The 24,525-nt window shown below is 33.0% G+C and overlaps 5 protein-coding genes across 6 annotated transcripts; 3 read left to right on the top strand and 2 right to left on the bottom strand.

Moving 5' to 3' along the window:
• On the top strand, positions 581-7,203 carry LOC109343980 (serine carboxypeptidase-like 11). The gene is made up of 14 exons (XM_019582531.1): positions 581-796; positions 1,579-1,727; positions 2,697-2,773; positions 2,924-3,043; positions 3,185-3,287; positions 3,739-3,776; positions 4,106-4,204; positions 4,464-4,550; positions 4,659-4,811; positions 4,898-4,969; positions 5,171-5,286; positions 5,399-5,512; positions 5,682-5,727; positions 5,850-7,203. The coding sequence occupies exons 1-14, from the start codon at positions 645-647 to the stop codon at positions 5,931-5,933; spliced, it is 1,410 nt and encodes a 469-aa protein (XP_019438076.1). The 5' UTR covers positions 581-644; the 3' UTR covers positions 5,934-7,203.
• On the top strand, positions 7,283-24,183 carry LOC109343976 (protein Simiate). 2 transcript variants are annotated; one of them, XM_019582526.1, is made up of 8 exons: positions 7,283-7,366; positions 7,851-8,021; positions 8,118-8,166; positions 8,573-8,699; positions 9,175-9,245; positions 9,416-9,488; positions 9,844-10,168; positions 24,173-24,183. In XM_019582526.1, exons 2-7 carry the CDS (start codon positions 7,868-7,870, stop codon positions 9,955-9,957), a joined length of 588 nt encoding a protein of 195 aa, XP_019438071.1. In that variant the 5' UTR covers positions 7,283-7,366; positions 7,851-7,867; the 3' UTR covers positions 9,958-10,168; positions 24,173-24,183. The 2 variants fall into 2 exon arrangements, with proteins under 2 accessions (XP_019438071.1, XP_019438070.1); XM_019582525.1 differs by lacking the exon at positions 7,283-7,366 and having other exon boundaries at positions 7,829-8,021.
• LOC109343971 (CO(2)-response secreted protease) lies at positions 11,370-15,544 on the top strand. Its single transcript, XM_019582520.1, has 9 exons — positions 11,370-11,600; positions 11,696-11,952; positions 12,162-12,273; positions 12,368-12,884; positions 13,117-13,217; positions 13,550-13,798; positions 14,170-14,284; positions 14,403-14,613; positions 14,836-15,544. Exons 1-9 carry the CDS (start codon positions 11,428-11,430, stop codon positions 15,396-15,398), a joined length of 2,298 nt encoding a protein of 765 aa, XP_019438065.1. The 5' UTR covers positions 11,370-11,427; the 3' UTR covers positions 15,399-15,544.
• On the bottom strand, positions 16,113-17,783 carry LOC109343975 (rac-like GTP-binding protein 5). The gene is made up of 7 exons (XM_019582524.1): positions 17,571-17,783; positions 17,388-17,475; positions 17,179-17,288; positions 16,830-16,893; positions 16,536-16,600; positions 16,384-16,449; positions 16,113-16,306 (listed from the first exon to the last, which is right to left on the bottom strand). The coding sequence occupies exons 1-7, from the start codon at positions 17,667-17,669 to the stop codon at positions 16,205-16,207; spliced, it is 594 nt and encodes a 197-aa protein (XP_019438069.1). The 5' UTR covers positions 17,670-17,783; the 3' UTR covers positions 16,113-16,204.
• LOC109343977 lies at positions 20,215-21,132 on the bottom strand. Its single transcript, XM_019582527.1, has one exon. It carries the CDS (start codon positions 20,807-20,809, stop codon positions 20,222-20,224), a length of 588 nt encoding a protein of 195 aa, XP_019438072.1. The 5' UTR covers positions 20,810-21,132; the 3' UTR covers positions 20,215-20,221.

The raw sequence follows: 24,525 nt of genomic DNA, 5'->3' as shown, positions 1-24,525 counted from the left end.
TTTATTTATTAATACGAATTATGCCTGGGTTAGACATCTAGTATATGTTATGTGTATGATTTGAATCAGATAATATTGAATTAAGTCCCTAAATAAATAGCTATTAGGGACATGCTTTTTATGTTAATTGTGCCTTGTAGAACCTAACAGAATCTAATCCTAATTGTATGGACATAAACCCTGTTCTTGGCAAAGTAATAATATCACTAAGATGCAACTAAAATAATTGAGATGTATTCCTCAAAAAAAAATTAATTCATACCACATAAAGAACATGCTGCATTGCCATAATCATAACCATCTAATATTATAATAAGAATATAAAATATATACATTATCAATGTAAAAATTTATACACATATATTTTATTATTTACCATTCATTTAGATTACTTTGTTTAAAAAGTCAAGAACAATTAAATATAAATGATAGATGATAAAATAATAATATATAAAACTCATACACCATCAAAATACATACATATTTTTCTCTTATAATAATGTCATCGACCACATTATTTGACACCTATCGGTCCTACCCTTATGCAAATTCAGCAATCATATATATCAACAAGGCAAAATCAATACAATATGATACTATAGAGTTAGAGAAATAGTGCACACAAGAAATTGCAGCTTACAAGGATGAAAATGGTTTCTAATTCTAGTTGCTACTGTCAGCTTCTACTTTTTTTTACAATTCTCTTTCAGTTATCATTTCAGCTTGAAATCTCTCGCTCAAAGGTTGAATTTCTTCCTGGATTTCAAGGACCTCTCCCCTTTGAACTCGAAACAGGGTGAGTCATAGCAATTCGTATCGTAATATTTTTGTTCCGGGTGATACTCGAACTTTCAACCTCTTTCACTCACGTCATTTGTCCTAACCATCAAACAATCTTATAACTCAATTTTTTTGTTGGTGATGAAATTGGAACCCACTAGATCATGCAATCCGTTCTTTAAGTCATTCAACATTATACCAGCTTATGACTATCTATTTCTTTTACTATATATTAAAGACACTAATTCTCAATATTGATTTTCTTATTTTGGGCAATCTTCTCTCCATAACTTCTGTCACTCTATGTATCGTAAGCTATGAATTGATCAGAAAATACTTAATAATTAACTTGTGACACTCAACAGATCTGCACCATTAAAGGATTAAACTTTTTGTTTCTATTCTTTTATCTAGTGCAACCGTTAGCACATGTATGAATCTGACCGAGGAGATTGATCCTGTAGAAATAGTTATAGTTAGATGTAGAAGGTGATCATGAAAAACTAAAAACGGAATGACCAAGAAATATTAGATTGATATGATTTGTCTTTCAATATGATTTACCATAATATACTATGGTGCTATGTTATTTGATCAATGTCATCAACCAAATATAGTAAAAAAGTACTTGTTTGTTTGTTATTGTATGGGATGAAGATCATGTGCCTCAAACGGTGTCTCACTCCATGTCCTAAACCAATTAGAGTGTTCCAAATGGTTTCGTGCATTATGTAATTTAAGCCATATTTTCTTCCTCTTCTTTAACATAGCTCTATGATATTTATGTCCATTTAACAGGTATGTGGGGTTAGGGGAAACTGATGATGACATGCAGGTGTTCTACTACTTCATTAAGTCGGAGAACAACCCTCATAAAGATCCTCTTATGCTTTGGCTAACCGGCGGTCCCGGTTGTTCTTCATTTTCAGGCCTTGCCTACCAAATAGGTAGTTTTTGACATTGCAACTTTGGATTTGTGAATCTCTTTTTGCAATGTCCTTAATTCATATCTGGATACAAGTATCACTCCACATTACCCTTCTTTGAGATTTGATATTATTATTACACTTACCTCCTCTATAGAGACATGATTGAAATTACACTAAGAAGTTGAGTGTAGCTCCTAAAAGAAATATATTTTCGCCTTTAAATTATGTTTTTATAACACAAAATATGACCATCAAAACTTGTACTTACAAATTTTAGAGTTTAATTGCAGTTCAATTTGGCAGCAGATTATAATATTTGTACAATTCCGATAATCATCACTTATTTGACACAAGCAATGTACAAATTTAAACAGGCCGAGTGAAATAAAAAGAACCCTATGTGTTGACCTCTCCAAAAAAGTGATACTCGACATCTTGGCAGGTTTATTGCACATTGACTATCACAATAAAATGTACTTCCAATCTGAACAAGTCTTATGTTTTCTATCATGCGGTTTAGTGACAGATATTTTTTCACTCTCTCTATCAGACTCATATACTCTGCCATTTCCAAATCTCTGGAAAAATCTGAATCTGAAATTCTATAAGCTCAAACTGTATTACCCTCGCTGTAACCAGTGATCCCCTTGAGATAACTGAAATCCAGTTTATGGCATGTGCAATACCTAGTCTAGAGTAAATCATAGCATAGATAAGGGAACTCTATCACTTTCAGTTTTAGCATTTACATAATTTTTATTTATAAAATGGTTCTATTTGTCAAATTAAGTACGAAAGTATTCTAGCTAGTTTGGCATGGATTTTACTCCATGCAGAACCATTTGGTAGCAAAATGTTGACACCAATTTTGTGCTGTCAATATTCTAGTGTGTTTCATTGGGGTTTCTCTAGCATTGATCCGATCCGAAATGTGATCGAGTCAACAACTTTCATTGAATGACTTTTGTCATCAATTGGGTGTTATAGGTCCACTTAAATTTAAAATTGAGGAGTACATTGGGAGCTTGCCTAATTTGGTCTTGAGGCCACAGTCATGGACAAAGGTAATAGAATGTCTCTTCATGAACTTGACATTGATTTTGTTTTTTGAGTTGAATGCAATATATATGTACAATTTTGTGTTGGGATAATTGCATAGATAGTATAACTCATCCTGTTTCAATGATTCTTTTTTATTATTTGTCATTGGTCAGGTATGTAACATTATTTTTGTAGATTTGCCACTTGGAACCGGCTTCTCTTATGCGAAAAATCTCACTGCTCAACGAAGTGACTGGAAATTAGTTCACCATACCCATCAATTTCTCAGGAAGGTACAATCATTATGCTTATGTAATTTAGTTTCTTTGTAGTTTACTTTTGGAGGTTCAACCTCCTCACTATAGCTGAAAACAAGCTATGTAATTTGATCATTTTATTATGAGGCTGCTATATTTATATCTTAGTCTTTGTAGTGGCTGATTTATCACCCGGAATTTCTTTCAAATAAATTTTACATTGGAGCTGATTCATACTCTGGCATTCCTGCCCCTGCAATTGTTCAAGAAATTTTAAATGGTAAGAAATTTTAATTGGTTCTGTTTGTCATATGAATCAGTTATACATGTAATAGCTAATATCTTAGTCATTATAGTTAGTCCTCTAATAACAGACCAATTGTCTGCATTCTCCTTTGTTGTGTAGAATTTAGTAAAACAAAAATTATAAATCAAGATTAGGTGTGTTTATCCAACTTGGTTATTCATCATACTTAATTACTTCTTTATATTCTTCTGACCCTTGGAAACTTGGCAGAAAGAACAATGGAAGAAATAGTAAGTTTCGCATTAGTTCATACACCCAAGTTTGCACATTTTTGAGTCATATAAAAAATTATTTGAGTTTGATGTAGGTACAAATAAACTCATTGGTAGCTGTAGAATGATATCCTTTAACTAGCATATGTGAATTTTAACACACCTAGTTATTATTAAGCTGACTGTTATTCTTCACTTTTCTTGATTAACAGGAAATGAAAAAGGTCTCCAGCCTTGGATAAATCTCCAGGTTTGCCTTCAATTACTCTGATTAGACTTTAACTAAGGGTGAACCAGTGGACGAGACTCTTACCTAGTGGCGTCTGAAGAGAGTAGATGTAAATAGCCTTACTCCACAAGTGGAGAGGCTGTTTCCGAGATTTGGACCTATGACCTTCAAGTCACAAGGCCAACAACCTTATCGTTCCGTCGTGGGTCATTTTCTCTAGCTACCCTTTAACTATGGGCAAAAAGTCTATGAACACCTAGACCTTATAAGCAAGTCCTTTTAAAAGTGGCAGTGTTAATAATAGCTCCTTCAATATGTACTATGAACTAATTTGGTCTTCATTTTTTCAGGGATATCTTCTCGGGAACCCCTTGACAACAAATAGAGAGAGCAATGATCGAATCTCATTTGCACATGGGATGGCACTTATTTCTGATGAACTATATGTGGTAATATTTTAATAGTCTTATTATTATTATTCAAGGGGAATATTTCTGCTTAGTAAAGCTGTTTACACAGTATTTTGTTATAAATTTTGTAGACTGCTGTTATGTTTTTACTTGAAATCTTGAATTTACACGATTTTTTTTTTGATATCATTTATATTCCATCACAGTCATATCAGCAATTTATGAGTGGTTCCTTTTAGAACATGACATCAGAAAGAAATGTGTCTACAATTCTTATTTTTCTATGGTGTATTGGCAGTCGCTGCGGAGAAATTGTGAAGGAGAGTATATCGATATAGATTCCAAAAACAAGATGTGTTTAACAGATATCCACTCCTTTGACGAGGCAAGTAATAACCATACCAATTTCATTATGATCATCACTTCTACTCTTGTTAGTCAGCTCGGTTGAGTTAATTCACGATATTGGTAAACTATTATTTCTTATCTTCAGTGCCTTTCAGGAATTAATTTATTCCACATTTTGGATCGCTACTGCGAAGATGATGCGGGTATGCAACAGGAAGCTCTGTGGAGGAGATCTCTGTTTCAGAAGTTCAAGGCCTCATTCAGTGCTCATCTCACAGTGCCAGATATAAGATGCCAAGTACTTTTCGCAAGCATTATATACATTCACACATGTCTATGTGAAAGATATTTCAAATTTGATTTTCCCCATTTTTGCTGTTGTAGATTTATGGTTTTTTCCTCGGCGAACAATGGATTAACGATGAGAGTGTTCGCAAGGCACTGCATGTTCGAGAGGTTTGATATAATAAATCTATATTCGAGTCATATTTGATGGAATTGTAATGCCATAGCACAATTGGCGACAAATACTTAAGTCTCCATTCAAGTACAAATAGCTCTTAAAATTTGAGTCAAACATAGACTTATAGATCCTCGGCAATTAGCAGTTAGTGGATACACCATACATATTAATGAATTTAGCTCAATATACTGCAGGGAACAATAGGGAAATGGCGACGTTGTTACACTGATGACTTTGAGCACGACATCTCTGGCAGCTTTGAGTTTCATGTAAATCTCAGTGCAAGAGGGTGCCGTTCCCTGATATACAGGTGAAGAATTTCACATTCTTAATCTGTTTTTATTTCTCCGGAAACTTGTTTAGCTTTCTCTACGCCAATCGCAAATGATTGATTCAAATGGAAATTTATGTTTTGTTGATAGTGGAGATCATGATGCTGTTGTTCCTTTCATGTCCACTCAAGCATGGATAAGGGCACTAAACTACTCCATTGTTGATGATTGGAGGCCATGGCTTGTAAATGGCCAAGTTGGAGGGTAGGCATGATATTTTAAATTTGATATTATGATTGTGTTGTTACTAATTGAAACAAATATTACAAATAATGGTAGAAAAGAAGATTATTTTATTGTTCAAATTACTTATACAGAATACCCTAAGATAGCTTGTTTCGAAATATTTACGCATAACTTGCCTTTGATGCAGATACACAAGGACTTACTCGAATCAAATGACATTTGCAACTGTGAAGGTAAGAACATGCAATTTTTATATCAGAAGTGCTCTTTTTAAAAATAAAATAGAAGGTTTGGTAGAGGAATGAAGTATCTTTTGGGGATTCTCAAGATTTGATTTGTGTGTATATAATTTCAGGGTTCAGGACATACAGCTCCTGAGTACAAGCCTGATGAAGGCTTTGCCATGTTCAGTAGGTGGATATCCAATGTGCCTTTATAAGCTTCAGGCAGGTGTGTTTAGTATAGATTATATTCTTAGATTACAATTATATTTATCTATGGACTATGACCAGGGGAAAATCAACCTATCGAAATGAATGGGTGAGTGATTGCGATCGTGGTTGCTGCGATTGCGGTCATTGTAGCCGTTACGGTGTGAAACATTATGTGATTAAAAAAATATTTTTAATATTGATGCGGTTGTGTTGCGGTCGCATCACTGTGATTCAATATAACAACGTAATTGCAGTGTGATTCTGTCACCGTAACCATAATATTACAGCCACATCACGTGATGCGGTCCACAATTTGAAACACTCAATATACTATCAAATTGTTGACAATATTTGTTGATAATAACAGGACATGTAGTTTTTGGTTATTTTCTAAGCAACCTGATTTAGAGTTTTAGACACATAGTAGAAGGGAAGGTGTCCATTCTAGATATAATAGAAGTAACATTTTTTGTTTGGTGGGAAATTGGTGATGCATGGTTCCATGCAAAAAGCTCATAGGGGTTAGGTTGAGTGTGAATGGAAATGACTAATTTGAGCTAGTATTAATGAGTAATGTGGCAGGTGCTCTTATACAAAAAAAAATCTAACTCGCAAATAGACACATGACTATGGTGGTATCAGCAAATTGTACATTAGGCCAAATATTATCTAGAGTGAATTGTTATACAACATGTGTGTATCAATAAGGAGGAGAATGGTATATCATCTTAAGTTAAGTGTGTAGAAACATAAGTATATTGAAAGTTTATATCTTACTATAAATTGTTGTAATATGAACATTGTTATTAAATTATTGTATAGCTTTATTGTGGGATTTAAATTCTACTCCAGTATTTCTAAGAGTGCAAAATATATCCAACCGTATTTTCAGTTAAAGAAGTAATCTCTTTTAGATATGTAATTGTTGCTCTCAAGTCTCAACATGTATGATACTTAAAGAATTTAATAGAACCTTAAAACATTATATTTGTTGAATGAAGCTAATCTTATAAAATTGAATCATGAAACTGTAAATTATAGTTCAATCAAATATAACCTATTTGTACCCAAAAAAATACAACCTATTAAAATTGTAATTAGAACTTAATTGAACTAGCTATTATTGGAACTGAAGATGTTAATGATCCAATTGATTAAACCAACCTATCAAGTTTTGATTTTCAAAACGATTTCAAAGTATAAATGGAGAGATAAATTATTGATTTTACTTATATTTTTAATGACAAAAATGTGATTTCATAATAAATAAAATGATAAAAATGTCATTATATTTTATATTTTGTGTATTATTATGTAATATTTGTCTCTCTATTTGTGGAGAGTATCTTACTCGAGTATTAACCGGAAGCTTGACTCCATTGGAACAAATGTCTCACATGAATTGCCACCTTCCACAACACTGTATTGGAGTGAAGAGGTAGGAGTTTTTACCATTATCATTTTCATAGGTGTTGAAATAATTATGAAAGATTTACAAATAGACTTTACCAATTAATATAATTTATGACCATTATGATTATAACGCCACTTCAATTCATATGTTAACTCGGTCTAAAGAAATTAAGAATGGTTTATTAGATAACTTGATTTAAATTTGGTTACTATATTAGAAATTAATAGCAATGAGAATATTGTTTTGAAATAACAATATTTAGAGAAGAAATTGGTATTTTTAGGATTATATAAAAAAAAATGAGGAGTGTGGTACAAAATTATAATTGGTGTGATCATAAAAGAAACTCTCAACTATTTGGGTTCAATTGGTATTCAAATGGAAGCCCAATCCTCAAATTTATCATTTTTTTTTGGTTAATCAAATTTGTTAATGAAACTGAAGCCCAATTAAAGTAAGAAAAAGAACAAAAGTTCTAAAAAACGAACTCAGCAGTTACTGATACCAGGTTTGAAACCTTAAACTATGTCGACCATAAACAAGGACCAGATCATCGACGAATCGAAATGTTCGGAAGAAGAAGAAGATTTAGTGAAGCTTCTACTCCCTGATGTTCAGAACCTTCCACTTATTCCTCCTTCTTCCGTTCAATCTAACTTTGTAACTTACTTCGCTATAGGTTTTCCCATTTCTTCTTTTTCCTATTTTAATTCAATTCATTAATTATTCATTTCACAAAGTCCATGTTCTATAGCTTATATTTTTTTATGGCCAGATTTTACGAAGCCAGCTCATGATCACTATGTTTATCGGCACGCCAATGGGTATGCATTATTTATATAACTCTTGCTCCCTTTGTTTATTTAGAGTTTGTTTGCGAGTTAGTTTTTAGAAGAGGACGAAGGGGAACAGAAGGTTTCAGAGTTCTGAGTGAAATATATTTGTGAGATGACTCTGAAGCCTTTTATTTCCCTTACTTTCCCTCCAAAACACAACTCACAAGCGGAACCTTGTGAACTTTAGGCTATGTTTGTGAGTTGGGTTTTGGAGGGGAAGTAAGAGAATGAGAAGGCTTCAGAGTTACCTGCAAGTATATTTCGTAGCTCTGAAGCCTTCCTTTTCCCTCTGAAGTCCAACTCGCAAACAGACCCTTAGGGTTAGGGTTAAGTCTTTGAGGTTCCATTTCAAATTGAAATGTGTGGCTAATGTGTTTCATTTATGACCTTAAAGATTGTGTGTGATCGGCTTGGCTTCTTCCCACGTTGCTTTCAAGGATGAAGGTGGAATCACAGCCATAGATTTCAATGTTGGAAAGTCTGATCGCAGTGGAGTGAAGGTTACCGGTAAGCGAAAGAAGGTATTATTCCTCTCTTGCTTCCGTGTTCCTAGTAACATATGTGGTCTTGCATTTTGGTTTGGTCGGGATAACATGAGAAAGCACGATAGTGGGTTGTGGTACACATCATGGGGTAGAAGATGTAAGGCTAATGCCTAATTTATATTCTTTTCTGTAACAAAATTTAGAACAATTTTGTATTAGTTTTAAATAGTCGTCCTACTGGTGAATGATGTTATCGATTATTTTTGCAAACTGATGGAGCTGAAACTTCTATCTTATTGTATAGGGTATGATCATGAAAATGCAGATTGCAGAGTGTCCCCTTATCTATTACTTCCAATATCTGTTTATTTATGACCGAACTACTAATGATCACTGATGCACCCATCATGATGTTATTCTTTGGTGACATTGTTTGTTTCAAAGTTAATTACTTCTTGGATTAGCTTTTTACTTCTACCGTATTATTAAGAAATGGTATATTTTTATGCAGAATGCTCAACACTTTGAGGCAAACACAGCATTGTGTAAAGTTAATACCAAAAACGATTCTTATATTGTTAGGTAAATTCTCTATCATACTACAATCTTTCGATACCAGGATGATTTATTTGTGTGTATTGTGTATGTGTACAACACACTTCACCATATGTGTACAACACACTTCACCAAGTCCTTTTCTTTTTAGGTACATCTGAATACTTTGATTGCTTACTTGTGGTGATTTTTCATAGGTGTTGTGTCAAAGGCTCCCTTTTGGAAGTTAATCAACTATTGATCAATCAGCCAGAACTGCTAAACGTTTCGGTAAGAAATTTAGATTCTTATCCAGACTAATTTTATCTACCCTGAGAAACCTAGATTAACTTTTCTTGTAACAGGAGTAATAACTTTGCATTTTAGAATGAAGGATTATGCACTTGTGTTGTCCTTTTACATTTTAAATTTTACAGTGATGCCAAAAGGTCCTTTGCATGTGTCAGAAATGATTGCTCCTACTGCTAAATTCTGTCAGATATTAACAGCTTACACTTGTTTTCTTTAACTCAGCTTTCGTCAGTTCATCCTGATAATTTGTGCTTGTGCTATGAATTATTTCAAACTTCACTTGCTTTCTGCTTCTTTTATTGTCCTAACCAGTTTCCGTTTATAAACACTACAGGCCGAGAGAGAAGGATACATTGCTATCATGATGCCAAAACCTGCTGATTGGCTTAAGGCCAAGGCTTCCCTTGTTAGCCTTCAGGAGTACAAGAAATTGAGGGAACTCAGTTGAATAAGAAGCATATGCGGGCCTATGATAGCGCGCCTTAGCAGAGACTGCGAGAATCATGGTGCCATATTGAAGTTTTTGCATGATTTCCTCATGTGATGCTTCAACTAATGGAGTCCCAAATGCTACAAAATGGATGAAAATGAGAAATTTTAAGGTGCTCTTAAACATCTGAATCATTGGCATTGGTACAGGCCAAGTGTATGGATCAAGTGTATTCAAAACTTGAACATTTTGTTCTCCATTACTCTCTTCAGAGTGCTCTATAAGTGTATTTTTTTTAGAAATATTTTGTTCATCTTAAATGTCGATTTCGAAGTTCTAAGACACTTAATTATTTTTTTATGAAAAGGAAAAAATATATTTGTGGAGTAGAGTGGATTAAATAAAAACATCTTTGTTAAAGAAAGCAAATTTCATTGCTTTGTGTTAAAAATAAACCTAGAGCAACACTAATAAAGGAATATGCATCAAATTCTATGCAAATATGCACAAAATTTTGACATGTATATGCCAACCTCACAAAATGGTGGCTTAACCAAACTTGGATCATGGAATGAATGTCATCTAATCTTCATTTAATGGTATTTTAGATTCTATTTTACTGTTATTAAAATCTGAATCATCTAATCTTCATTTAATGGTTCAGATTGGTGAAGTCAACGGATTCAAAATCACAGAATTTGATGCATATCAAAATGGACACATATCCAAAAGGTTATATGTAGAAGTAGTGGCGCACTAGATTTATAATGTTGGGATATGCACTCAAATCCATCACTTTGAAGACTTGAGATTTGAGAAACCAAACACCTAACCAAGATTGCAAAATAACTTGCCTAATAAGACATGCACAAACTTAATGGCTAGTTGTTCATTATCCATTAGAACTTACAAGTTTGGCTTATTTTCTGAGAACATATGAGTGATAGCATAGGTCAAATGTTTGTGGCTTTGCTAGTAACCATTATATTGTTATGCTGTTGTTTTAGATTTATAAATTATATTAAGGCATGCAGAAGCCAAGAGTAATTTAACCGATAAAGTGTTAGGAGTCTTACATTGAGTAGAATAACAAACTCAGTGTGATACTTAAAGTCATGAGACTCTCCCACTTAATAGACTAGTCTTTCGGGTTGGTCTATCCTCGTGTGCTTAAGTCTTAACATAGAGATATGCTATATATGGTGATGGTTGGCACTCAGCACCATGAAGGCAACAAAAATAGTATTTTCCAATATATATGGCTAAGATCTTCAATCGTGCGGTTTTAGTGCATGAACCATATTTGCAGTGCACAAAGATACGCATGCAGTAACTCCACCAATTCAGATTATAGGCTTCTGACATAACTAAGCACTGAACTGATTAACTATGCTTATGTTGGTTTATATATATGTGTGTGTGCAATTGTTACCAAGCATGCTCCTCATTGGTTGAACAACCACAGAGTCCAAAAGAATACCAATTAACATGAAAAGCAATTCAATTGTCTTGTTAGTATTCCATTTTCTCTTCCTGTTTCTTGGAGAGTCAAGTTCACCATCACACAATGGAGTTTATGTCGTGTACATGGGAGCCGCGGATTCGAGAAATGCTTCCCTTCGAAGTGACCATGCTCATATTCTGAACTTAGTGCTAAGAAGGTATAGCTGCATATACCTTGAACATCAATTAGTTTAATATGTTGGTTTCAATTGTAACATGGGTAAACTGTGATGATATTTTTTTTGATGCGAAGGAATGATAACGCTCTAGTACGCAACTACAAACATGGTTTCTCAGGCTTCGCAGCTCGTCTATCCAAAGAGGACGCAGCCTCTATTGCTCAGAAACCTGGAGTTGTGTCTGTCTTCCCAGACCCTATTTTAAAGCTCCATACAACACGTTCATGGGACTTTCTCGAGTATGATAGCCACGTCATAATAGACTCGGACCGAAACACACTCTCCAATTCTTCTTCCTCATCAGACATCGTCATTGGCATCATAGACACAGGTCATTCGCGTTAAAAAATACTTACATGTTACCAACAAAAATCAACACATATATAAGATACTCCACCTATACTTATCCATTAGTATCACTTAACAATCACTAACTCGTATGTCCTTGTAATGAATTCAAAACTGATATCTAATTTGTTAATCATTTTTTTCATTTCAATCATTAACCGAGTTATTGATGAATAACAAAACACAACTCAGGAATATGGCCAGAGGCAGCTAGCTTCAGTGACAAAGGTATGAATCCTGTTCCATCTCATTGGAATGGTACATGCATGGCATCACAGGACTTCAATTCCTCTAACTGTAATAGGTAAGAACAAACCCACCAAAACAAGGTTCTTTAAGTTATTTACCTTTTGATTCTATTATAGTATTTGTTACTTGCATCAATTTTTGTTTATCAGGAAGCTAATAGGAGCAAGGTATTATCCTAGTCCTGATGGGGATGCTACTCTAGCAAGCTCGGTAAGGGATAGCTTAGGCCATGGGACCCATACAGCCTCCACAGCAGCCGGAAGCACCGTGTCCGTTGCATCATATTATGGTCTTGCTGAGGGGACTGCTAGGGGTGGATTCCCGGAATCCAGGTTAGCGGTATACAAAGTATGCTCTGAGTTCGGGTGTAGAGGCTCCTCCATCCTTGCAGCGTTCGATGATGCCATTGCAGATGGAGTGGATATACTATCACTCTCACTTGGTGCATCTGCCTTGTTTCATCCTGACTTGATGACTGACCCGATTGCCGTTGGAGCATTCCACGCGGTGGAGCGTGGCATCATGGTGGTTTGTTCTGCAGGGAATGATGGACCAGACCCAAACACGGTTGTCAATGCCGCACCTTGGATTTTGACCGTTGCAGCAACAACCATTGACAGAGACTTTCAGTCTAATGTAGTGTTGGGTGGTAACAAAGTGGTCAAGGTACTAATCTCACACTACTTCTCTTAACATGTTTTTTTACACCTACTTGTTTATAACAATTTATCAATAATCTTTTGCTTATGCTTTCACATATTTAATCTATTGTGATAATAAATTCCGATGTTGCTTGATTTGGATGGAGAAATCATTTACTTGTTACTCAAGAATTTAATACAATGGACAAATTATTGTTTCCATTCATGCTTATGATGGACAGTTACAAAAATTTCAGGGTGAAGCAATAAATTTCTCCCCTCTTTCAAGCTCCCCGGAGTATCCATTGATATACAGTGAAACAGTTAAGAAAAGTGACGCCGACATAGATGAAGCAAGGTACACGAACCATCTATTGTTATGTGCCTTTGTTATAATAACCTCTTCCTAGTTGTGTAGACTAAATTTTTCACATCTTTCTGTAATTGTATTATAACTAACTAAGTGCAGCTGAGTTTAAAATCATAATGATTAGTGGGAACAAAAGGTCTTCTGAAAACGCAGCCCGAAATTTCCAACCAAAATTCGGATAAAAATAGAAAAGATGAGTTCATTTGTTTCCAATCAGAACAACCCAATAAACTAAACAACTATAACTCATGAGTGCATTAAGTTGATCAATTATCTGTCAAAAGCTCGCATCAAAAAGTCGTAATATTTCTCAAAAACAGGCAATGCCACCCAGATTCATTAGATGAAAGTAAAGTGAAAGGGAAGATCATCCTCTGCAATGGTGAAAGTGATACAGTTTATTCACCTATAGCTATAGCAGACACGGTGAAAGAGGCCGGAGGATTAGGCCTTGTTCATATTACTCCTGACCAGAACCGCGCAATAGCTTCAAAGTATGGTGATTTCCCAGCAACCACAATAAGTACTAAAGATGCAACAACAATCCTCCAGTATGTCAATTCAACAAGGTAAAATGCATGACAAGGGTGTACCATGTTAGACATATAAATCCAAACTCGAACCTTAATTTTACAATTTCCTTTGAATTTATGAGTAACAACATGTGAAGCATAAACAACTCATGATAGTCATACACAAACATATTCATTTTGGACACTTTGAAATACATCTAATTATATTTTACAACTTCATAAACATGGTGATTTTTTAAACATTAATTCTTGTGATTTTATATTAACCTTATACCATGTCTCATAATCATATCATGTTCTATAGTTTGTACTTTTTACAATTTGTCATATCTCTGTGTCTGGTTTCATGTGTTACCACTGTTGATCACTAGTTACTTTAACTGTATGTGCATTAACAAAATCTGAAGCAATCCGGTGGCAACAATTCTACCAACGGTTTCAGTCATTAATTATAAGCCCGCGCCTATGATGACATACTTTTCGTCAAGAGGGCCTTCAACACTTTCAAAGAATATTCTGAAGGTAAGCTTATAGGACTATACTATAAACTGATATGAATAGGCCATAGCCAATTTATTACAAACAATTATAAATTGTCCTCAATAATCCAAGCACTAAACATAAACTGCTTTATTTGTAGCCTGATATTGCAGCACCGGGAGTTAACATTCTTGCAGCATGGCTTGGAAATAGCACAGAAGAGGTTCCGAAAGGGAAAACGTATTCTCCATACAACATCATCTCAGGAACTTCAATGTCATGCCCACATGTATCAGGTTTTGCAGGAAGGCTCAAATCTCTAAACCCCACTTGGAGTGCCTCTGCAATCAGATCAGCTATCATGACCTCAGGTCAAGCTTTCGATTTTATTACAAATTTGTAGAAGCTAATGTTTTCATTCGGTTTGAGAAAACATTCTCATTATTCATTACATCATTTCACTAAAAATTAACTAGTTACATTGTTTTTCTTTAGTTTAACTATTGATAAAAACAGAAACTAAAAACAAAATATTTTCTTAAACCAAACTGAACTAATTTGCCTAACTATAAACTTATGCTCTCTAATTGCAGCAACTCAAATAAACAATATGAAGACTCCCATCGCAACGGATTCAGGGTCACTCGCCACACCTTATGACTATGGAGCAGGGTTTATCACAGCATCTGGACCGTTGCAACCAGGGCTAGTTTACGAAACTAGCACCACTGACTACTTGAACTTCTTGTGCTACATAGGACTTAATACAACAACTGTTATGGTCATCTCAAGAACTGTCCCTACTAGTTTCAGTTGCCCCAAAGATTCGAGTTCTGATCTTATATCGAACATCAACTACCCTTCCATATCAATCTCGGACTTCAATAAGAAAGGTGGAGCTGTGAACGTGAGCAGAACTGTTACAAATGTTGGTGAAGTTGATGAAATAGAATACTCTGCGGCCGTGGATGCTCCTAGTGGACTAAATGTCAAAGTAATTCCAGATAAACTCAAGTTTACAAAAACCAGTAAAACACTAAGTTACCAAGTTACTTTCTCCCTAACTTCAACTTCTTTGAAGGAAGATCTGTTTGGATCCATTACATGGAGTAGTGATAAATATACTGTTCGGAGTCCTTTTGTATTAGCCAAGTAGTTAAAAGCAACAATGAATAAAATGCAAGCATAGTTATAGTGTGTCCCCTAAAATTAGTATAGCTAGTTAAGCTATGATGTATGAATTGTCTTATCTCCTCCCCTTATCATGTTTTATATGAAATAAGAAGTAACTATTTACATGTTTTTTTGGTTTGAACTCCTATTGACAAATCAAATTACTCTGAACTTATTCACAGCCTCTTGCCCAGCTTAATACAGGAAGAAACTCTTGCAATGACTTTTACGAGATAGTTAGATGGAATCGGCATAAGATTTTTGCGTCAAATGTAAATTCCTTGCAGTAATCGCAGACTAAAAGATGCTAAAGGAGTTTACAAAATGTGCAGTGACATCATATCCACGCAACATGTAATCCACAGGAAATAAGAATAAGAATACGATAGAATACGGATATGAAGAAAATAAATTATGGTATAAAAAACTATGTTCATCACAATGTTACAAGAGTAAAACAAAAGAAAATGATACCACAAAATAATTACAAAATTACAAGTCATCAATGCTGGATTCAGTATGAGAGCAGCAACTGGGAACAAATGAGCCTCACAACTTCTCAAACTCAGAATTCAAATCAACTTTTTTCTCCAAAATGTTCGAAATTTTCTCAGCATTTCAATTTTTTTCCTGAAATTTTAGTAGCCTCCTCAGCTGAGACCAATCTCTAGTATTTCTAGCGCAAAGCCTCTCTTCCTCAGCTTCTGCTCTTTCCGAATTTTCAGCCTTTTAACAATAATAATTAAGATAGTAATATAAGTAACAGGATAGTAATATTTTGATCCTTAATCACAATATGGAGCAAGCCTTTTGTGCCCTCCTCTTCTTTTTCTTTTGCTTCGGTGGTTGCAGAACCACTTTGATGGCCGCATCGAAGACACCTTTCACATTCTGTCATCCCAGGTATCATGATATTAATGACAAGAGACAGAAAAACAGCATCAAATGTTAAGCAAAAGAAACTACACCTGCTGTGTTTTTGAGCTACACTCGATATAGGCCGAAGCACCAATCACCTTTCTCAACTCTTCTCCCTTCAGCGAAAATTAAAACAAATATTCAATGTCTAGATCAACATAATTTCTGAATTGGAGAATGGAAAATTGAAGGTGATTCATACCTGTGCTGTAGTAATTGGCACTGCACCAGGGTGGTCCGTAAAATATTGTTTATCATCTCGAAGATCTGCAACCAAATTCAGCATTTACAGTTGTTATAACGATTAACTTCGGTGATGAATTGGCCAAAACTGTTTCCAGAATAATTGTGAATCAATGTTCTAGTAAGACAGAAATTGCTACATTTCATGCATCATCAGAAAAGCTTAGAGCCTTTAAATAACCAAAAGCTAGGTAGCTATAACTAACATGATAATCTGAATTGTTTAACCAATGAAAATATAGCAAAGGCTTACCTAACTTGGTTCCAACTAGAATTATTGGAAAACCAGGGGCATAATGCCTTAGTTCAGGGATCCACTGAAATGAAATGCAAAAAGAACAATCACTTGATCAGTTATATGAAGGGTGCGAGTAAGGATTCTCTCGCAAGTGCTTCGAAAACAAAAGAAAATCCAACATGAAATAAAACATTTATCATTTTAAGTATAATGAAATAACACTTTTTGCATCGAAAACAAAAGGAATCTAAAACACTTGTCTTTCCAGTACTAGTACTCGAGAGGATCCCTATTCGAAGGGTGCATAAGTCGATTTAAATGATGACCACCCTAATTAAAATCATTATATATAAAAGGGACAAACCTTCTTTGAAATGTTCTCATAGCTGGGCTTGCTTATGAGTGAAAAAGCAAGTATAAAAACATCAGCTCCACGATAGCTTAAGGGTCTTAGTCTATTATAATCTTCTTGACCTGTTATTCAAACAATAAATTACAACTGTGAGTATATACGTATTAAATCATATATATATATATATGAGTATCGAATTAAATGATTTCGGTGTTAATTACCAGCAGTATCCCATAATCCCATGTTTATGGTGTTCCCATCCACAACAACATTAGCACTGAAATTGTCAAAAACGGTTGGCACGTAGTCCTATTATGACAAACAAAATCATACAAAGTGTGAAACCATGAAGCTATAATTAGAAAAAATATAAAGTAACAAATAGTAAGTGATTAGAAAGTAACTGTGGGAAAAGTGTTGCTAGTGTATGAAATCAATAAGCAGGTTTTGCCAACAGCACCATCACCCACTGTGACACACTTTATGAATCTTGAAGCACTCATTTTATCAGATCCTTATAGTAACTTAGATCAGATTGATACTAAGCTCCTATTTGTAGCATTTACTTGCAGACACATAAATGTTGAGGAGAAACTAACTTGAATTTAAGTTTAAGTTCTCACCAGATTCTGACGTAATACCGAAAAGTCAAATGTTTGATTCATGAAAATAACAAATACTGAGAAGATAGTCACATAACCTGAAAGTGATTACTATAAGATGAGGAGATACCCGACAAAAAAAGAAAGAAGGAAAGTGGACGGCTAAATAAAAATGTTTTTAAAAACCCGAGAGAGAACCTTTTGCCAGTTAACTATGATTCTTAGCATCATAATTATTAAAGTCCTATACTAATAATGATTCGTTATAGTTAATAAATTAAATACTTTTTTGTCTTTTCATTGCCTATACATATATTGTTATTCTCATTTTACCACAAACACATGTGATATGAGTATTTTGTTTGTGTGGCTGATTGAGAATCTACATTTTTACATTATTCTTCTTGTTAATTTTTGTTTGGATATCAAAACTATTATTGCAATGGAACCTTTTTTTGCAACTATTGCAGTGGAGGAGGAAGAAACTATGGTGCAAGATAGTGAGAACAAATAAGCAATATATATTTAGAAAAAAATCTGATTGATTCGGTTAGATTCAATTGGCATCAATGAACCATATAATGAATGAATTATTGAATTTATTAAACATGATATCAAAGATTTAATCCGCAAATCACTTTTGTGAGTTGAAGATTTGGCATTAATGAATCTAACAAAACCATGTTAGTATTAATTCAATTTTTAACCAAAACAACTCAGAATGAAAATCGGTTGTCTCAAATTATATCTTAACTTATGTTTTGTATGAAAACATGTCATATCAATTAATAAAATTTACTTGAAACCTTAAATCTTTGTTCAATGACTAGATAAATCACTATTTGAACATAAGATTATTTTGTTGGTGCAAATATATGAGGATATTGAATGGAAAGTAAGTATAAACTCCATGTGCTATTACCAACTACTAACTCTCCCTTCAACGATTATTTTTTAAAAAGGACATGGTTTACGTTTTCATTTCTGAATACATAGAGTAGTTAATGTGTCAATTTTATTAAAAATATAATAAAATCTAATTATTGATATAGAATTAAATACATGTTATGGACCCCGCTACAGGCTTTGTTTTGATTTAGTCCAGCTTCTATTGTATTCAGCTTCTACTATATTTGGGCCACTATTTACTATCTCAATTTTTTATATTTTTTTTGGTATATCATGCTAATATTAACATTATTTTATATATATTGTAGGATTAATTGTGGACTATTTATTTACTATTCTATATTCTTATTTATGTGACTTTGCAATGAAATTACAAAACCAAGTATTTATAAGTTATTATAGTGTTATTGTAATAGTAAAATAAAATAGGTATTCATGGAGAATGCATTAAAGTTAAGTACATTCATCTAATGTAAATCAGTTCTCACAAAAATATCACCACCATATATTAAAAATTGTGGTAAACTTAGCCATTTTGGACATAGTCAATCTTTGTTCTTCTCCTAATGTATGATTTTAATCAAATAAAATATTGAAGTGGAATTTTAACATTAGTTTTAAGTCACCTTTCTATAAATATTTCTTTATATTCCTTGCATCTCCTGCAAGGATAACCACAAAAAATATCTCTATACTCCAAAACATCTAGTTACTTTTTACATACTCTTTTTTCTTAATGCTCGATTCGCCGGGTTTTCTTTCTCCTTTTTAAAATGGGTTTGGAATTCATCTACTTGCATTTCTTGTAATAGTTAACATCTTTGTGGATTTGAGTACCACTTGTTCTCTTAACTATTTATTGTTTAATAAATTATTGCACATGAAAAAAAAAACTTTGATTAATCAAAACTCAAAAAAAAATTGACAAATGAGTAATCATAATTTTTTATAATACGGAGTGATATATGAAATGAGAGATCTAATTTTACACCTTGAAGCTCGTGAATTAGAGAAACCTGATGGAAGATTACCCAAAGCAATTTATTAAACATCATTGGTGTAATCTAGTTTTATATGTTACCTTGAAGGATCCATGAATACTCCTTGAGAAAGAGCTTTATAGTAATTTTTCCAAAATTTGATGTTTTGAAAATCATATTCCTTTTTTCGTTGTAAGATGATTAGACAAAGATTTAAATCATTATATAATACTATAAGCAGAAAATACACACAGCTTAAAATGAAACATATTATTTGTCTAAATTAAAGAACCATTACACATTATTTCCATGCACCTCAATTCATAAAAAACATAGGTGCTACACAAATTCAGATAACATAACCCTCCCTTTAGAAAAAAGAAAAGGAAAAGATTCTTCTGTCACCCAAATCAGCAATTTATCATTGCCAATATTTTTATTTTACCTATAATATTAGTCATATAATCAATAGAAATTAACGTGGCCAACCAAACATATTAATATTGCATATTATTGACCGACATGTCTATTATTTTATGTCATATTTTTAACATGGGGACAACTTCATTGGAGGCGAAGAAGTTGCCGGAGGTTGTTGGTTGCTCCGGCATCAACACCACCACCATCTGTGGCGGCGGCTTCGGCGTTGCAACTGAGTTTTGATCTAAGAAAAAACTTTGGCAAAGGTAAGCTACTAGGTGGTGGAGACAGAACGGTAAGGTTCTTGGGAAGGTCTTTAGGGTCAGGTCCCAAACGATTTTCAGAAGTTACTATCAGAAACTCTGATATAGATGATTGTGTTGCTGATATTTTCTTCTTTCCTTCTTCTCTTTTCGTTGGTGTTGATTTCTTTGGAGTCAGTGATATATCTTTGGTTCTATTTCTTCGAAAGTGGCCTTGGCTGATGCTTATGCTTCGAGAAAGTTGAGGTTGTTGAATTTTTGCTGAAACATTCGGAAGAGGAAGAAGAGGTGGTTGTTGTTGTTGTTGTCGATATTGGTTGTTGAAAACTGAAGATGAGAGTGACATGGCACGTGGTGGAGGGTTCAAGAGACCTGCATATGTTTCAAAATTCTCAGAGGGTTTACTAGAGATTATGAAAGTACCTTTTCCATAATTTTTCTTTGGGGTTCTGATTCTAATGGTGTCCATTGAAGAATGGGTTAGAAACTAACTTGAAAAGCGTTTTAGAAAGGTGAGTAAGAGTAGAAATGGATCAAATAGTTAACAAGGAAAAACAATATAGAGAGAGAGAGAGAGAGAGAAAAGGGAACAGATTAAAATAGGCGATGATCTTCTTCAAAACAAATAGATCAGTAGCCTGTGAAAGTGTGAAACACTAATATAGGGTTTGCACAAATATTAGAGGGAAATAATACTACATATATAGCAACAAAAAAAGGAAAACTTGATCTGGTAAATAAGATCAGTGGAACAACCCTATGTTAATTATCATAGAAAGTTGATATAAGCTTTTCTGTTTTATAAAAGATATATGGGTCTTTCCTTATTGTCGAAGCATGCCACTATCCATGCTGGTATACTATTTATAACACAGCACAGGATCAAGATTCAAGAGCTGAACGGGTATTTTTTATTGAAGAAATTACATTAATTTTTTGAGGTTAGGCTTAAATATACACTTTTCATTTCACTTCTATTTGATGTACATTCAATTATTGAATATGATAGTCAATTTATAATGTGAATTAAGGTTTCAGAAGTTAGTATGCTGTCATTAATAAATACTAATATTGTAGCATTCTCTTGCAATATTTACATTACAAATTATTAAGTATATGACATGTTTAATTTGACATCAACATATCAATACCTTGTAAAATCTTTTCTCTTTCATATTTACATTAAAACTATTAATATTAAGTATAGACATGCATGAGTCTGAACATGGATATATTAATACCTTACAAATTCTCTTTTATTTTCATAGGTACAATATTTAGATTATACTTTACTCATTTCCTCGTTATTTCTTTCTGCTCATCCATTCAGTTCAACATAAACCAAACTTCTACACACACAGACACATTGTCTGGCAAAGGTGCTTAATTATATGCAGGAATGCACGCACAAGCACCAGACAAGTGAGTCAGTTGTCTCCAAGTCTGTCTCAAACCACGAAATACTGATCTGATATAATCTAATTGATTTGTGATAGGTTTTAGGACATACTTCGGAATAATAGATTATTGTCAGGAAAATGTTACCTACGTACCAAACAGTTTTAATCCATTACCGTTGAATAGTGTAGGGCGGCAACCGCCAAAGCGTTGAAGACCGTTGGATATAGTCTTAAGAAGGTGGCCGTTGATAACTTCCATCTCAGATTTGGTGGGAGGAATCCTAGCCATACACGTCTTAGTTGGGGGTGGGTCCCAGGCTTTTGATATTTGTATTGCCCCGTGACCTATTGTGCTGGGAATGACGTGCTTCACAATTTTATTTACAACATGAGTTGTCTATGTCATCTTCTACCCTTCTTATAGTGGAATATTTCTAATTACTATACGATCCAGTTTTTTAAATTTATTCTGATTTTTTAATTCTAGGAAAATTTAATGATTTAATTCAGTGAGTATATTTAAATTATTAAATATTTATAGAATTGATAACTAAAATGAGAAGTAAATTTAAAAAATTTACTCTTAGAGTAAGTTGATCTTCACTCTTCTTAATCAATATTTACTCATCTTTAATTTCTTATTCTTTTAGTAGTGTCATACAATCCTAATATTTATATATCATCATTTTATATTTAACAATTAATAATAATAATAATAATAAAATATGAATAATAGATAATACAATGTTTGTATAAAGATTTTATATATTGTCAGTATATTTGTTACACTAAATATAAAAAGTAATATCCCTAACTTTTTTTCATATGTCTATTATCATTATTATCACTATTTAAGATTAACACCGTGTGTGTGCCACAAGTATTTTCTACATACATAATTAATATAAAATAAATCAATTATCTTATAGATCATTATTATTCTACACAAATTCATTAAATATTTCATGTTATCAAATGGTTAATGTACCAATAAGGTGTTGATTTAGTGATATAAGCCCTTACTAGATTTCCACGATGATTAAAAGATCAAAGATTCGATTCTTATGTGTGACAATTGTTGGGAGTGACAGTCACACACCCTGAAAAGAGTTAATTCCTTACCTGAAAAGTGTAAAGAATATTCTTCATAATACCAAAAATCAAATGATCGATGTATAATTAAAATATGTCTGAAGAGTGGTGAACAAAGTATGAGATTGTTTAAGGGTTATTAAAAAGTTGGTCTTAAAAAATATATTAGATACAATATCCTAGAAATAGTTATCATAATTTGGCTAGAAGATATTGTTTAAAATTTATCGTAAAAATAATATTAATTAAATAATTTTATACAATTGTTTCTTATTTTCGTTCGACCTCATAAAACTTCATATGATTGTATATTTTTTGATAATTTAGGAATCAATTTTTCCCACACCAAGCCTATAAAATGGGAAGTGGACCAGCCTTCCATATCTATTATATTGTGAATGATATTGTCATCACAATTCACATCCACACAAATAGTATTTAATGAGATTATGGTATATTATGCCCCAATTATAAATTATTGGTTTGCCCTTAATTAATAGTTTTAATGATACGTGGCCTAGAGTAGGATAATAAAAAGGTGTAATAGGGTAAAATGGGGGACAATGCATAACGTGGATCCACCGACCAGTGATTAGATTTTCCACAAAAAGTCTACAGTCCTAGTCTAAGGTTATGTTATTGTAGTTTTCTGCTAAAGTCGGTTCTTGACTTAGATGGAGAACACTTATTTATAATGATGTCTCATTTTATATCTTAAACTAAATATATATTGATATATGAATAAAATTAAAAATTAAAATAAAAAGTAATAAAATATAACATTTTGATTGGCTTGAGACATAAAGTAAAACACTATTTTAGACAAATTATTTCTTCACCTTAACTTAGGGCATAGTTGTCAGGAACTTTCAGTTGGAGACAAGCAACTTTAACATAAATCTTCTGGAGTGAAGTATGCATCAAATATCTATTATCCTGCTAAAATTTTCATATTAATTCTCATATTCACAAAAAGTAACATATCTCATTTGTATACCAATTATTAATAAATAAAATATCAACTTATGATATATGTTATTTGATTATGAGTAGAAGGATTTAGTAGGAGAATATATATCATTTAATTTTTCTTATTGATTAAAAGTGTGGACTACTAGCATTTTTATTCAAGAAGACCTCAAATTATTAATTTTACTTGTGACTATTTAATAAAAGGTTATTTGATTTTAATTGAAATAATTTTTATTAACTTATTGAGTTTGTTTAATATAACATACTCAACAGCCTTTTATAAAATATTTTTAACTAATAAATCTATAATACAAGCTTGTTTAAAAAAAGACTTAAAAAAAATAAATGTTAGTCATAACAAATTTTAGTTAATTAACATTGCAACATCATATTTAGCTCACTCTCCTAAATGGAGTCAATCACACATGTATAACAAAGAAATGAGAGATGTATACTCTTTTGGTTGATAGTATAGGAGCATGATAAGAGATTATACAAATTGATGGCCTATTAGATGTTTGATGTGTAGTGGAAGACAATGACGATGATATGGTAATATTGGTAGTGTAATGGAAGAGACAATAATGTTCATTTGTGTGGACATGAGAGAAGATGCATCATTCTCTCTCACTCATTTCTAACACATAAATCTCGCAAGATAGAAAATACATCTGATGAATAAAATACGATAAGTCAAAAGGACAATCTTATTATATTATAT

Source organism: Lupinus angustifolius, chromosome LG03 (genome assembly GCF_001865875.1).
Source record: "Lupinus angustifolius cultivar Tanjil chromosome LG03, LupAngTanjil_v1.0, whole genome shotgun sequence".
Lineage (NCBI taxonomy): Eukaryota > Viridiplantae > Streptophyta > Magnoliopsida > Fabales > Fabaceae > Lupinus > Lupinus angustifolius.
Note: the sequence above shows the minus strand (reverse complement) of the source record. Positions and strands in the feature narration are given on the sequence as shown.